Genomic DNA, 12,657 nt, shown 5'->3' with positions numbered 1-12,657 from the left:
TAACGGGACACTTTCTTTCTCTCTTTTTCCCTCTGATTTTCCAAAATAGCTGCGTTGCGCAATTTGGCGATAGGCTATCCGATAGCAAGAGAGAAAAAGAGAAAGGATCGTCCCTTGTTCGCCCTCTCTTAATCTTATTGCATTCACAAGAATATCAACCATATTCTTCATTAAGTTCATGTATCCTACGTCCATGAGCAATCTCCCAACTCATCTCTGTTCCTAGTCCATGATCCGTCAAAGGCTGACCATTCGTCACATTTCGTGAATATCTAGTTTCTTCCTGTGCTGAAAAATGTCATCCATTTCGACAAATAATGGCTAGGAATTTTTATGCGATTTCATCACTTCTGACGCGACCGATTCAAAATGGCCAACTTATAGTTACTGGGGCTTTAACAAACCATATTTCCATTTCAATCAGGATATGACTTTATTTTGGATTATTCCGAATCGAGCTAAATTAAAAATGCACATGTGTTCATTTCAGTAACTTTTTACGATGGAAATATTTTGAGGTCGACTTAAGTTTTACTTGTACATATTATATTAGCGTATTTTTTCAATCACTGTAGTGCTTAAATCTTGATCTATTAATTTTTATCTGTATTTATTTTTTATTGAGTCAATTACGAAAAAAAAGAGAATCAGTAGGATGTGCACAGGAGAACGTAGGAAAATAGAGCAGTCTACGCGTGATACAAGGTTTGTATATTTTTCAATTCATGTATAACAAGAGATTACCTTAATTTTCGTTAAGTATACACAGGCATGTACATAACACAAGCTAAATACACAAGAAGTTTATTTATCAAGTAGTACGCCTCAATATATAGAGTTTTTACACACATCTCTTGCAGTTCCTCGATGTGTTAATCGATCTTATCATTGTACTCATAAGATCAAATTCAGGACTTTGTAGACGCAAGATGGAAAATGCAATGAAAATGTGTTAAGGTTTCAAATTTTATGGTTAAATTCAGGCAGCATTATATAAATTTTATGAAACGATTTTACTATCTCTTAAGCCCGATTCCACAACTCGAGTTAATCGAAGTTTAACTAATTTATATTCAGTTTCAATCTACTGTTAACCAGTTAACCCCACAACTCGAGTTAACCTTGGTTGTGGAACTGACCTTAGGATTCTAAGGATCGGTTTGTTTTCTGTCGATGCAAATTTTTTATATTTGGCCTCAAGAATCGAGTGTCCAACCATGAGTGACTTAGGCTAGGACAAATTGCATAGAATCATGAGCGTACAATATATGGACCGCTCGCTCCCTATATTTGAATATGGCTCTGAATGGGTCTAACAGAACGGTGGCTTTCGGGTCGACGCTTGTCTGTGCAACAGGGGTGCGCATTGAAGTAATTTGCGTATGTGAATGTGTACATTGCTGTAAACCAACTCAAGAACTTACTGCGTATGCGACCAGCACAGAGAAGCGTAGACTCGATTACCGTAGTTCTCTTTCTCTCACCATTCTGGGAGCGTCACTCAATGAGCGGTCCATATATTATACGTCCATGCATAGAATTTCATAGACATTAGGGCTCTGTAACCGCAAGTCGGCCATCTTGAATTATGCCGTCAGAGACAAGGAAATCGCATGAAATTCGTCTCCGGGTATTCTTGCCAATTATCTTTTTTTTTTTCGCCAAGTTGTCGGTGACCAAATAATAAGTGAATGTGTAAAATGTGTCAGTCGGTCCGTGTTTGTGATGATATCGTGTCTACCTTGTTATTATTGTCCTGCATTGTCATTGGCCTTGACAGGTCGATTTTCAGAAAGTATTATCTCATTTCTTAGTGCATGATCCGTCAAAAACTGACCCACTGATACATTTTATAAATATCTAGTTTCTTCGAATGCTAGTTTTTGCCCGGAAATGTCAATTGTTTCGAAAAAATACTGGCTGGGAATTTCATGCGATTTCCTTGATTGACGTCATTATTCAAGGTGGCGGATTCAGGGTTACTAAAGGACTAAGGTGAAGTGGAACCCCCCTAAAGACAGTAGAATAAGACACTTTCCTTTAAGGGTATTGGACCGAACTATCTGAAACTTTGACACATGACTCATGAGCAACCATGAATTATCCTGGCACTTCAAAAATTTGGATTTTCGAAATGCAATTTCTTTACTTTGCCCAGATCAGTACTAAAATGGCGTCGAGCTCTCATATTTCGATCGATATACAATTATTGAATGCTCTGGTACGAGAAACGAAAGTGTCAGGACAATTGTACAATTCAGAACACTGGTAATTGAGAAACTCGCGTTTGAACGGGATAAAGGCAAAAAAGTGTCTTATACGCCTGCATGTTAAAACGATGGTAACATGAGGTCTCGGAAAGAAAATTTAGTTAGCACACATGGAAATCAGAGATGGTGCAGGGTGGTCTCTGTAGTCCATTAGAACCTCAAAAACCACAAATCCAGGGGATTTCTGGAACTTTACTTTGATTTTGTAATTATTATACAGAAACATCTTATGAAGTATATTATTTAGTGCATTACCCAATATAATTCGACAAAGCTGTCAATATAAATATGAACAACGGTAATGTAGGTATTTAGAAGAATCTTTTTTACCGTCGTCAGTGAATTTATCAACGTGTTTCACTTCACCTTAATTGCAGTATCAACTTCTTTAAAGAACATTTAGTATTAAAGGAAAAAATTATGTTGTTTGCTGTTTAATTGAGACAAAATGCAATAATGTGTATCACTGTACAAAATGTCATCACAGACCCTCTAAGATAGTAAATAACCTAATTATTTTCATCCTTATACATCTATCTGGAATATAATACAAGTTAAATAATAAACTATTTCCGAGAATGAAAATTGTTTCTTGGTTTTCCATGCAAATTGGTTGTGTCTAACCACAGCTGTTGAGTCGCATACAATTTTCCAATGATGTATTTAAAACGCCGATCCAACTTTACGAACGAGTGTATTTACCCCAAATATGAAGCATAAATACAGAAGCGATGAATAGGAGGGACATTACTAAAACTGGTACTGGACCACTGTAAGAATAACATATGTATCAGAATGGTAGCTCTTTCAAATGAAGCACTCCGAAATCTTAAAATTTAATTACATCCATAGTACAAATGAATGAATACGTACACCTTAATGCCAGGAGAGTCGTCCGTGTAAAACCTCCACATTCCACCAGAACCAGTACCGGTAGTTCGGTTTCTAGCAGACGTTGCTAACGTCGTCTTTCTTTGCCTGACACTCCCAGTGCCACTGGTACGAGGTGCAATTACTTTACTCGGTGAGCGACCACCTGTGCCTACTGATGTCGAGCTGGGTGGAGCTGGCTAAAGACCATTAAAATTTTTTTAGATACATTTTTTAAATAGAGTGAATACTCTATAATTTAATTACATGGTAGAAACATTCACTATTAACAGGTTCCTGTTTGTAATTATTAAACAAAATAATGCCGGGACTAACTTTGGTTCTATTTTACAAATTACATTGGTTCAATGTATTTTTTAATCCAGGAGCAGCTAAATAAACATATGTAAACAATAAAAGAAACTTTGATATCCTTCTCTTGAATGCAATAATATAAAAATATCAAAATGTACAAAAATCCAATTTACATTAACAATTACTTATTATATGGATATTACCAAAAATGTATGGAGCTACTTCAATAAGATGAACATTTTGTAAAAGAGGTTAGAATACTTAACAATGAAACTTCACCCATGGATTCTCAAAATTATATGTATTAACTTTGAAGAGGCCTTGAAGATTTCCGGAAACGAAATAACTAAACATCATAATTAACATTTTTTACGCCATTCATGAGATTTCTTACCATTCTGTTTGAAAGTTATTCGGCAAGTGATGTAGCGAAGGAAGGATTCACCGTGGGCATTCGATGTGGGCTGATTTACGAAGAACGTTTTCTCGTCAAAGCGAATCGAGGTAAAGAATCAATTAATTAATCGTGGAACTTTTAAGAAAAATATTGGTTGAGTATCGAAGATCTCGTTTTTATATCACCTCATTCGCGCAACTTCTGACGAATCAATTCGAGGAGCCGAAACGACGCGACGCAACTAGACGTGTCCGGGGCGTCTCCACGTGGTGTACCGACGACACGTCAGCAGAAGCCACGTTTCGTTCATTGGCATCGACCCGACCGACTATATAGACCAAAGATGAGGTGGGAAATTGCTCACGGGCAGGGTCGCGCGATTGTGGCGGGCCCCAGACGAAGTCCGGCCATTGGCCACCAGGGGCTCGCGCGCGACGAGCGCGGTGCGTTCAGTCCGGTGCAACCCGCGTTACCCCTAGTGCGCATTACCGAACTCACGACCCCAACGGAGAGACTAGGCGCAAAAACTGAAACTCGCCCTTGGAGCTTGTGACCGGTCCCCGCGTGCGCGTGGAGCCTCGCTCCTTTTGTGATATTAGAAAGTATTAATTATCGATTAACTGTGTGGATCATTATTCCCCCAGCCATAATAGTAGGAGAATATATCCGACAACCCCACAAGTGCGCGAGTCCCTACCAGAAATTCGTTGCGCCGCCCTTGGGGGCAAAAAACGGTGAAATATAACGTACGAAACCAGAGGGCAGCACAGAATGCGATCGCGCGACCCTACCCGTGAACAATCTCCCAACTCATCTCTGTTGTTACAGTATTAAGCAGGGTTGGGTAAGTATAATACGTCAAGTAATATACGTGGCTTACTATACGTATATTACAACGTATTATACGTCCCTAGTTTTCTACGTAGACACGAAGTATATTACCCCAAACTAAATGTGCAAAGCGCATGCGCAATATCGTCAATAGCCAATGAGGGTCCACCTATTTACCTCTAAGATAGATATTCATTGACAATTAAGGGGATTGTGCTTTACGCAGCCTTGGAAATTTCAAATGTATGCATATACATGCATTTGACGTTTGTTTATAACGGCTGATAACGGCTATTTGAAGTCGTAAGATTCGTAACCAATATTTGTATCAAAATGTATACAGGCGGAAGACTAAAAGTAAATTATGGGATGAAACAAATGGACAAGATGGATGTTTATAACCTAACGGATACTGCATGCGCTATGTCTGCCTTGCCCGCCATATTTGAAACGTTTTCTCCTGGTTTTCTACGGTAAACTACTTGATTTACGCATGGAACGTTTTTTATGGTGAAAATGCAAGACCATTCATATGAACTGGCTCTGCACAAATGTTTAGGCGAAATGGTGAAGCATACAAGAAAAGATAGAAAAATAAGCACCGTGATCGCCATCTTCCACGGATTGTGACACCGAAATTCAAAATGGAGAACCTCCTGAGTGTCTTGATTTTTGGCAACCATCGTATTCGGGGACGTAATAATAACTTTATTAGAAGAAGAAGGGAATTACGTGATGCCTTAGACCCATTTTCGTTAGAAGAAAGAGAATTTGCTTGGATGTACAGGTTAGTTTTTGTTATTGCGAGGTTATATTACATTATTAAACATTGAAAAATGTTAAATAATTGATGCTTACATGACATGATAAGAAAATTATATTGTTGAACTTCTAATTATAGTACATGTAAATATGAATGTGATACATATTTAAAAAATATAGATAGACTTGAGTTTCCTTCTTTACTTTTAACGGCTTTCCGTCTTCCCGCCTTTCCTACCTATAATCCATTACCTCTCAACAATTTACGATTTACAACGTATGTACCTTTATTTGAAATATTACTAGACTGGAAGTGCTAGTGATCTCGTTCTTTCATATAGCGAATACGTAATTAGGCGAACAAACCCACGTGAGATGAAAGTGCGAAAAGTGAGCGCTCTCGTCAAAAATACGTAATAAACGTCTAGGCTTCTATGGAGACTTGTGTATTTTTTGGTTATGCTCTATAACCTCAGTGACGAACGATTTGTCGTTAAAGTTAATTAATTTTTCGTTTTATTAACATTGTCATAAGTATATCAGTATGGAGGATAAATTGAGACAAATGGAAGATGAAATGAACAGGTATTTAATAGATTTATATTTTTTTTGTTTCTATATCCATGTTTTTGATATTTTTATTTTCATATTCTATGTTAAATTATGTAGTATTACTTAAACAGAGACGAATATCTTGATGACTTTTATGATGTCTAATCTGTGTTGGATACCAAAAATCTTCAATAGCAATTTAACTGGTTGAGCGCTATGCAATGTGATCGAGCAGTCCAAATTTTTTTCAGAAAGTACTTCTGTATCAAGTCTTAATGTGTAATTTATGATGCATTTAGATTCTGTTGCTGCATGTCATTAGTCCTGAAGCTTCCTTTTCTAGTCTTTTCTTTTTAAATTGAATGAAAATCATATATATAAACAATTTTTACTTTATTTACTGCTATTTATAAACACTTTTATTTAGTGAAAAAGCACCAGGCGATAGTTTTGAGAATATAAAATGTAAAATATCATATATATTACATAAAAATGTTTAACTATTATTAACTATTATTGTTGAAAAATATATGTCAGAACGTAATAGATGAATCCTTTTTTTGCACGGTATATAAATTAAATTTAATCTTTTCATACTATTCGTTTTATTACAACAAACCATGCATTCTCTTAAATTCCATCCCGGTAATTTCATTGAGTTAAATATCCCTTTTTCAGAATTAATAGTTAACTTTTTCTACTCTTACAACCATTCATATTCTATTTCAAAAATAATATTTTATGTAAATTCTAATTGCTTTATTGCCGTTATTCTAATAGTTTCCTAAAATTCATTGGATATTTCAAGAAGCGTGATCATAGTGCTTAGCATTTTTTGAAATCACATTAAATGAATGCTATATTATATTGTGTGAAAATACATTCAGTACCATTTTTCCAACGATCTCTGGCATTCAGACAGTTAACCCTTTGCGGTCGTATGTCTACTCTCAGCCACCAAAATTCTCTTGATCTTAGGAAAATGCAACTGCAAAGGGTTAAAGGTTATTCTAATTAATAATTCTGTTTTCAGGTTTGAGGCGGAAATCGGAGGTCAATTAATTTCACCGATTGTTAGACCTGTCATCGGTTCTGACACATATAATCAAGTTGCTAGACAGTTAGAGCAACAGGAATTGCCAACGCCGGCTGTAGCCGCTGCTGCAGCAACACTTGCATTTTCACCGATGATGGGATTTCCTCCACCACCTCCACCACCGCCACCGCCACCACCGCCGCCTCCACCACCACCCATGTTAATTCCACCACAAGTAACCAGACAAGGCAAGTTGTTCAAGCATTTTTAAGCATTGTTCTATTCTGTTTCTATAAAAATTAATTTTGTTTTAATTTATTGTCATTGTAGGACCTGTTCCTATTACGACTTACTCTTCGCCAGCCCAAATAAGTAATCCATATATGCCATCGATGGCAGAACCTTGCCTAAGTGGAAACCCAAAATCATACGACTCTACTTCAGCTCCTATCATCCACCCTGAAATTATAGAACAAATCATTAATACTAAAATACCAGACGATGAAGGGAAAAGGAAACCAAAAATAAAAGGTGTAAGTACAGCTGCTGAATTAGCCATTAGTCAGGGAAAAGCTAGCTCAATTATGGCTAATGCTAGTGCTGAAGAGACGCATCCGAAAGGTAGAGGAAAGAAAAATAAAAAAATTATTAGAATGGCTGGTGGCCAAACATGGGAAGATCCTTCACTTCTTGAGTGGGATGAAGGTAATGTTTCAAATTAAATATTAATTTGTCAAAAGTTTTTGATTGTTTCTTCATAAAATAGTTGTCATTGAAATTATTTCGACATCTTTTTGGTTTTTTTTATAGACGACTTTAGAATATTCTGTGGAGATTTGGGAAATGATGTTACTGATGAGATGTTAATAAGGGTTTTCGGCAAGTATCCAAGCTTTCAGAAGGCAAAAGTTGTTAGAGATAAACGAACTAATAAAACTAAAGGTTTTGGTTTTGTTTCCTTCAAAGATCCCCAGGACTTTATTAAAGCAATGAAGGAGATGAACGGTAAGAAATATAATGTATTATTTAATTATTTTTAAGTAAAATACTAGTTATCCACTCTCTCCTCGGATCCCTGAACAAGAATGAAATATTTAATATTTTAGGAAAGTATGTTGGCTCTCGACCGATAAAATTGCGTAAAAGCTCTTGGAAGCAAAGAAACTTGGACACAGTACGGAAAAAAGAAAAAGAGAAACAAGCATTAATTGGATTGTTATCTAGTCGGTGACATTCCCGTATCATTGCGGTGTCAATTATACGCTTCTAATTTATTAACCTTGTGAGTCCAATATTTTGAGGCCATCTTTGTAAACAACATTGAATGTGATCAATCACGGAGGCGAGAGAACAACACGAAAAACCATCAAGACCACAAACGTAATTCTGAATGATCTACTTAAAGTGGTAGATTATTTGTGATATTTAAAATAATAATAATACGTATTTTCCATATCAGGATTCGAGGTAGTGAACTTTTTGTGAATGCATTTAAGTATCTCCTCTTGTTACAATTAGATTTAATAACATGACCTCTTAAAACTGATATTAAGAATTGTTTTTTTGGAATACTGTTACGATAAAGTATCATTGTAGCTTTTTTTTGGCAAAAATATGAATAAAACTAAGCATAGAGAAACGGGCAAGAACATCGCTACAGAATGATTCGTACGACCGCGGTGCAATGCCAAGACATAGGATAATAAGTGTAGATCATTCCATTTTATTTTGAAATAGGAGTAGAATAAATGTCTACTCTGACAGGTTTGAATATTTATTTGTAAAATAACAGTTATTGGACAATTCAATGTGCTTGAAATACATATGTATATTATTCCTACATCTCTAGTCTAGTGTCTAAGGTCATACAAAAAGATCAGCCTATAATATATATAATCAGTATGGAGGATAAATTGAGACAAATGGAAGATGAAATGAACAGGTATTTAATAGATTTATATTTTTTTTGTTTCTATATCCATGTTTTTGATATTTTTATTTTCATATTCTATGTTAAATTATGTAGTATTACTTAAACAGAGACGAATATCTTGATGACTTTTATGATGTCTAATCTGTGTTGGATACCAAAAATCTTCAATAGCAATTTAACTGGTTGAGCGCTATGCAATGTGATCGAGCAGTCCAAATTTTTTTCAGAAAGTACTTCTGTATCAAGTCTTAATGTGTAATTTATGATGCATTTAGATTCTGTTGCTGCATGTCATTAGTCCTGAAGCTTCCTTTTCTAGTCTTTTCTTTTTAAATTGAATGAAAATCATATATATAAACAATTTTTACTTTATTTACTGCTATTTATAAACACTTTTATTTAGTGAAAAAGCACCAGGCGATAGTTTTGAGAATATAAAATGTAAAATATCATATATATTACATAAAAATGTTTAACTATTATTAACTATTATTGTTGAAAAATATATGTCAGAACGTAATAGATGAATCCTTTTTTTGCACGGTATATAAATTAAATTTAATCTTTTCATACTATTCGTTTTATTACAACAAACCATGCATTCTCTTAAATTCCATCCCGGTAATTTCATTGAGTTAAATATCCCTTTTTCAGAATTAATAGTTAACTTTTTCTACTCTTACAACCATTCATATTCTATTTCAAAAATAATATTTTATGTAAATTCTAATTGCTTTATTGCCGTTATTCTAATAGTTTCCTAAAATTCATTGGATATTTCAAGAAGCGTGATCATAGTGCTTAGCATTTTTTGAAATCACATTAAATGAATGCTATATTATATTGTGTGAAAATACATTCAGTACCATTTTTCCAACGATCTCTGGCATTCAGACAGTTAACCCTTTGCGGTCGTATGTCTACTCTCAGCCACCAAAATTCTCTTGATCTTAGGAAAATGCAACTGCAAAGGGTTAAAGGTTATTCTAATTAATAATTCTGTTTTCAGGTTTGAGGCGGAAATCGGAGGTCAATTAATTTCACCGATTGTTAGACCTGTCATCGGTTCTGACACATATAATCAAGTTGCTAGACAGTTAGAGCAACAGGAATTGCCAACGCCGGCTGTAGCCGCTGCTGCAGCAACACTTGCATTTTCACCGATGATGGGATTTCCTCCACCACCTCCACCACCGCCACCGCCACCACCGCCGCCTCCACCACCACCCATGTTAATTCCACCACAAGTAACCAGACAAGGCAAGTTGTTCAAGCATTTTTAAGCATTGTTCTATTCTGTTTCTATAAAAATTAATTTTGTTTTAATTTATTGTCATTGTAGGACCTGTTCCTATTACGACTTACTCTTCGCCAGCCCAAATAAGTAATCCATATATGCCATCGATGGCAGAACCTTGCCTAAGTGGAAACCCAAAATCATACGACTCTACTTCAGCTCCTATCATCCACCCTGAAATTATAGAACAAATCATTAATACTAAAATACCAGACGATGAAGGGAAAAGGAAACCAAAAATAAAAGGTGTAAGTACAGCTGCTGAATTAGCCATTAGTCAGGGAAAAGCTAGCTCAATTATGGCTAATGCTAGTGCTGAAGAGACGCATCCGAAAGGTAGAGGAAAGAAAAATAAAAAAATTATTAGAATGGCTGGTGGCCAAACATGGGAAGATCCTTCACTTCTTGAGTGGGATGAAGGTAATGTTTCAAATTAAATATTAATTTGTCAAAAGTTTTTGATTGTTTCTTCATAAAATAGTTGTCATTGAAATTATTTCGACATCTTTTTGGTTTTTTTTATAGACGACTTTAGAATATTCTGTGGAGATTTGGGAAATGATGTTACTGATGAGATGTTAATAAGGGTTTTCGGCAAGTATCCAAGCTTTCAGAAGGCAAAAGTTGTTAGAGATAAACGAACTAATAAAACTAAAGGTTTTGGTTTTGTTTCCTTCAAAGATCCCCAGGACTTTATTAAAGCAATGAAGGAGATGAACGGTAAGAAATATAATGTATTATTTAATTATTTTTAAGTAAAATACTAGTTATCCACTCTCTCCTCGGATCCCTGAACAAGAATGAAATATTTAATATTTTAGGAAAGTATGTTGGCTCTCGACCGATAAAATTGCGTAAAAGCTCTTGGAAGCAAAGAAACTTGGACACAGTACGGAAAAAAGAAAAAGAGAAACAAGCATTAATTGGATTGTTATCTAGTCGGTGACATTCCCGTATCATTGCGGTGTCAATTATACGCTTCTAATTTATTAACCTTGTGAGTCCAATATTTTGAGGCCATCTTTGTAAACAACATTGAATGTGATCAATCACGGAGGCGAGAGAACAACACGAAAAACCATCAAGACCACAAACGTAATTCTGAATGATCTACTTAAAGTGGTAGATTATTTGTGATATTTAAAATAATAATAATACGTATTTTCCATATCAGGATTCGAGGTAGTGAACTTTTTGTGAATGCATTTAAGTATCTCCTCTTGTTACAATTAGATTTAATAACATGACCTCTTAAAACTGATATTAAGAATTGTTTTTTTGGAATACTGTTACGATAAAGTATCATTGTAGCTTTTTTTTGGCAAAAATATGAATAAAACTAAGCATAGAGAAACGGGCAAGAACATCGCTACAGAATGATTCGTACGACCGCGGTGCAATGCCAAGACATAGGATAATAAGTGTAGATCATTCCATTTTATTTTGAAATAGGAGTAGAATAAATGTCTACTCTGACAGGTTTGAATATTTATTTGTAAAATAACAGTTATTGGACAATTCAATGTGCTTGAAATACATATGTATATTATTCCTACATCTCTAGTCTAGTGTCTAAGGTCATACAAAAAGATCAGCCTATAATATATATATATATATGAGAGGTCAAATCGTTCGTGAAAGTATTCTCCGAACTGGATATACCGATACGATTAGAATTTTACCACGTGAATAGGAAGATCTTAAGGTAGGTCCTAAAACTCACGAAATTTCATTTTTTATTTCAATGTTATTTATTATGAACTAGAATCAGCATGGCGTCGTTCGTGCACGTTTCTGATGTTTTACGCTTTTTGAAGACAGACTCAAAAATGAAGAGTTTCAGGATCTAGCTTGAACAATGTAGAATACTATAAAAATGGGATATTACAAATCGAGATGGGGGAATATGGAAAATATTTTTACGAACGATTGCAAGACAATGCTGGCTTGTTCCATAGCTAACATGCGATTTAGAGCAAAAGAGTTGCGTTTCAAGTAAACATTACACGAGTTCACGGGATTCGTTATTTCGTTGAGAATTTAAATTAGAGCTCTGGGATATACAAAGGTATACGAAATCATTAATTCTTGGTCCACGACAAAGAATTTAGAAGTCCTATAGAATCCCAGATCCTATGTTAGCGCTTGATGCTCTAAAAGTTGGCTAACAAACCAGAAGTGGGGGTAAAAGAGAGATCGCACGTGTTAGCCAACGATATCTCACGTACGGGAGGAAGAGAGACGCATATAGAAAGGCGAGTATTGGGTGTAAGATAAAGAAAGAATGCAATCGCTATATATCGCCATAAGATTAAGAGAGATGGAGAGATGATTACAGCGCCGGCATCCGTTGGCTAACATACTATTTATCGAGCATCGAACGTCCGTGTCCTT

At 35.4% G+C, this 12,657-nt stretch overlaps 3 protein-coding genes across 3 annotated transcripts; 2 read left to right on the top strand and 1 right to left on the bottom strand.

Annotated features, from left to right (window-relative positions):
* Positions 1–690: 690 nt before the first annotated feature.
* On the bottom strand, positions 691–4,137 carry LOC105702831 (protein transport protein Sec61 subunit beta). The gene is made up of 3 exons (XM_012430710.2): positions 3,850–4,137; positions 3,144–3,340; positions 691–3,040 (listed from the first exon to the last, which is right to left on the bottom strand). Exons 1-3 carry the CDS (start codon positions 3,850–3,852, stop codon positions 2,953–2,955), a joined length of 288 nt encoding a protein of 95 aa, XP_012286133.1. The 5' UTR covers positions 3,853–4,137; the 3' UTR covers positions 691–2,952.
* A 1,732-nt stretch (positions 4,138–5,869) lies between these two features.
* LOC105702829 (RNA-binding protein 42) lies at positions 5,870–8,875 on the top strand. Its single transcript, XM_012430701.1, has 5 exons — positions 5,870–6,030; positions 7,031–7,281; positions 7,364–7,738; positions 7,844–8,038; positions 8,140–8,875. The coding sequence occupies exons 1-5, from the start codon at positions 5,990–5,992 to the stop codon at positions 8,262–8,264; spliced, it is 987 nt and encodes a 328-aa protein (XP_012286124.1). The 5' UTR covers positions 5,870–5,989; the 3' UTR covers positions 8,265–8,875.
* A 59-nt stretch (positions 8,876–8,934) lies between these two features.
* LOC105702828 (RNA-binding protein 42-like) lies at positions 8,935–11,820 on the top strand. Its single transcript, XM_012430700.1, has 5 exons — positions 8,935–8,975; positions 9,976–10,226; positions 10,309–10,683; positions 10,789–10,983; positions 11,085–11,820. Exons 1-5 carry the CDS (start codon positions 8,935–8,937, stop codon positions 11,207–11,209), a joined length of 987 nt encoding a protein of 328 aa, XP_012286123.1. The 3' UTR covers positions 11,210–11,820.
* The last annotated feature ends 837 nt before the right edge of the window (positions 11,821–12,657 follow it).

The sequence above is a fragment of the Orussus abietinus genome, unplaced genomic scaffold (assembly GCF_000612105.2).
Source record: "Orussus abietinus isolate OABI.00-Male unplaced genomic scaffold, Oabi_2.0 scaffold400, whole genome shotgun sequence".
Classification (NCBI taxonomy): Eukaryota; Metazoa; Arthropoda; class Insecta; order Hymenoptera; family Orussidae; genus Orussus; species Orussus abietinus.
Note: the sequence above shows the minus strand (reverse complement) of the source record. Positions and strands in the feature narration are given on the sequence as shown.

Bases quoted from the DNA above. Each gene is read 5' to 3' on its own strand.
- LOC105702831 (XM_012430710.2), bottom strand. The intron at 3,041-3,143 runs GTACGTATTCAT...TTATTCTTACAG, and splicing joins GACTCTCCTGGCATTAAGGT to TGGTCCAGTACCAGTTTTAG.
- LOC105702829 (XM_012430701.1), top strand. From the start codon at position 5,990: ATGGAGGATAAATTGAGACAAATGGAAGATGAAATGAACAG. The intron at 6,031-7,030 runs GTATTTAATAGA...TTCTGTTTTCAG, and splicing joins ATGGAAGATGAAATGAACAG to GTTTGAGGCGGAAATCGGAG. The intron at 7,739-7,843 runs GTAATGTTTCAA...TTTTTTTTATAG, and splicing joins ACTTCTTGAGTGGGATGAAG to ACGACTTTAGAATATTCTGT.
- LOC105702828 (XM_012430700.1), top strand. From the start codon at position 8,935: ATGGAGGATAAATTGAGACAAATGGAAGATGAAATGAACAG. The intron at 10,227-10,308 runs GCAAGTTGTTCA...TTGTCATTGTAG, and splicing joins ACCACAAGTAACCAGACAAG to GACCTGTTCCTATTACGACT. The intron at 10,984-11,084 runs GTAAGAAATATA...TTAATATTTTAG, and splicing joins AGCAATGAAGGAGATGAACG to GAAAGTATGTTGGCTCTCGA.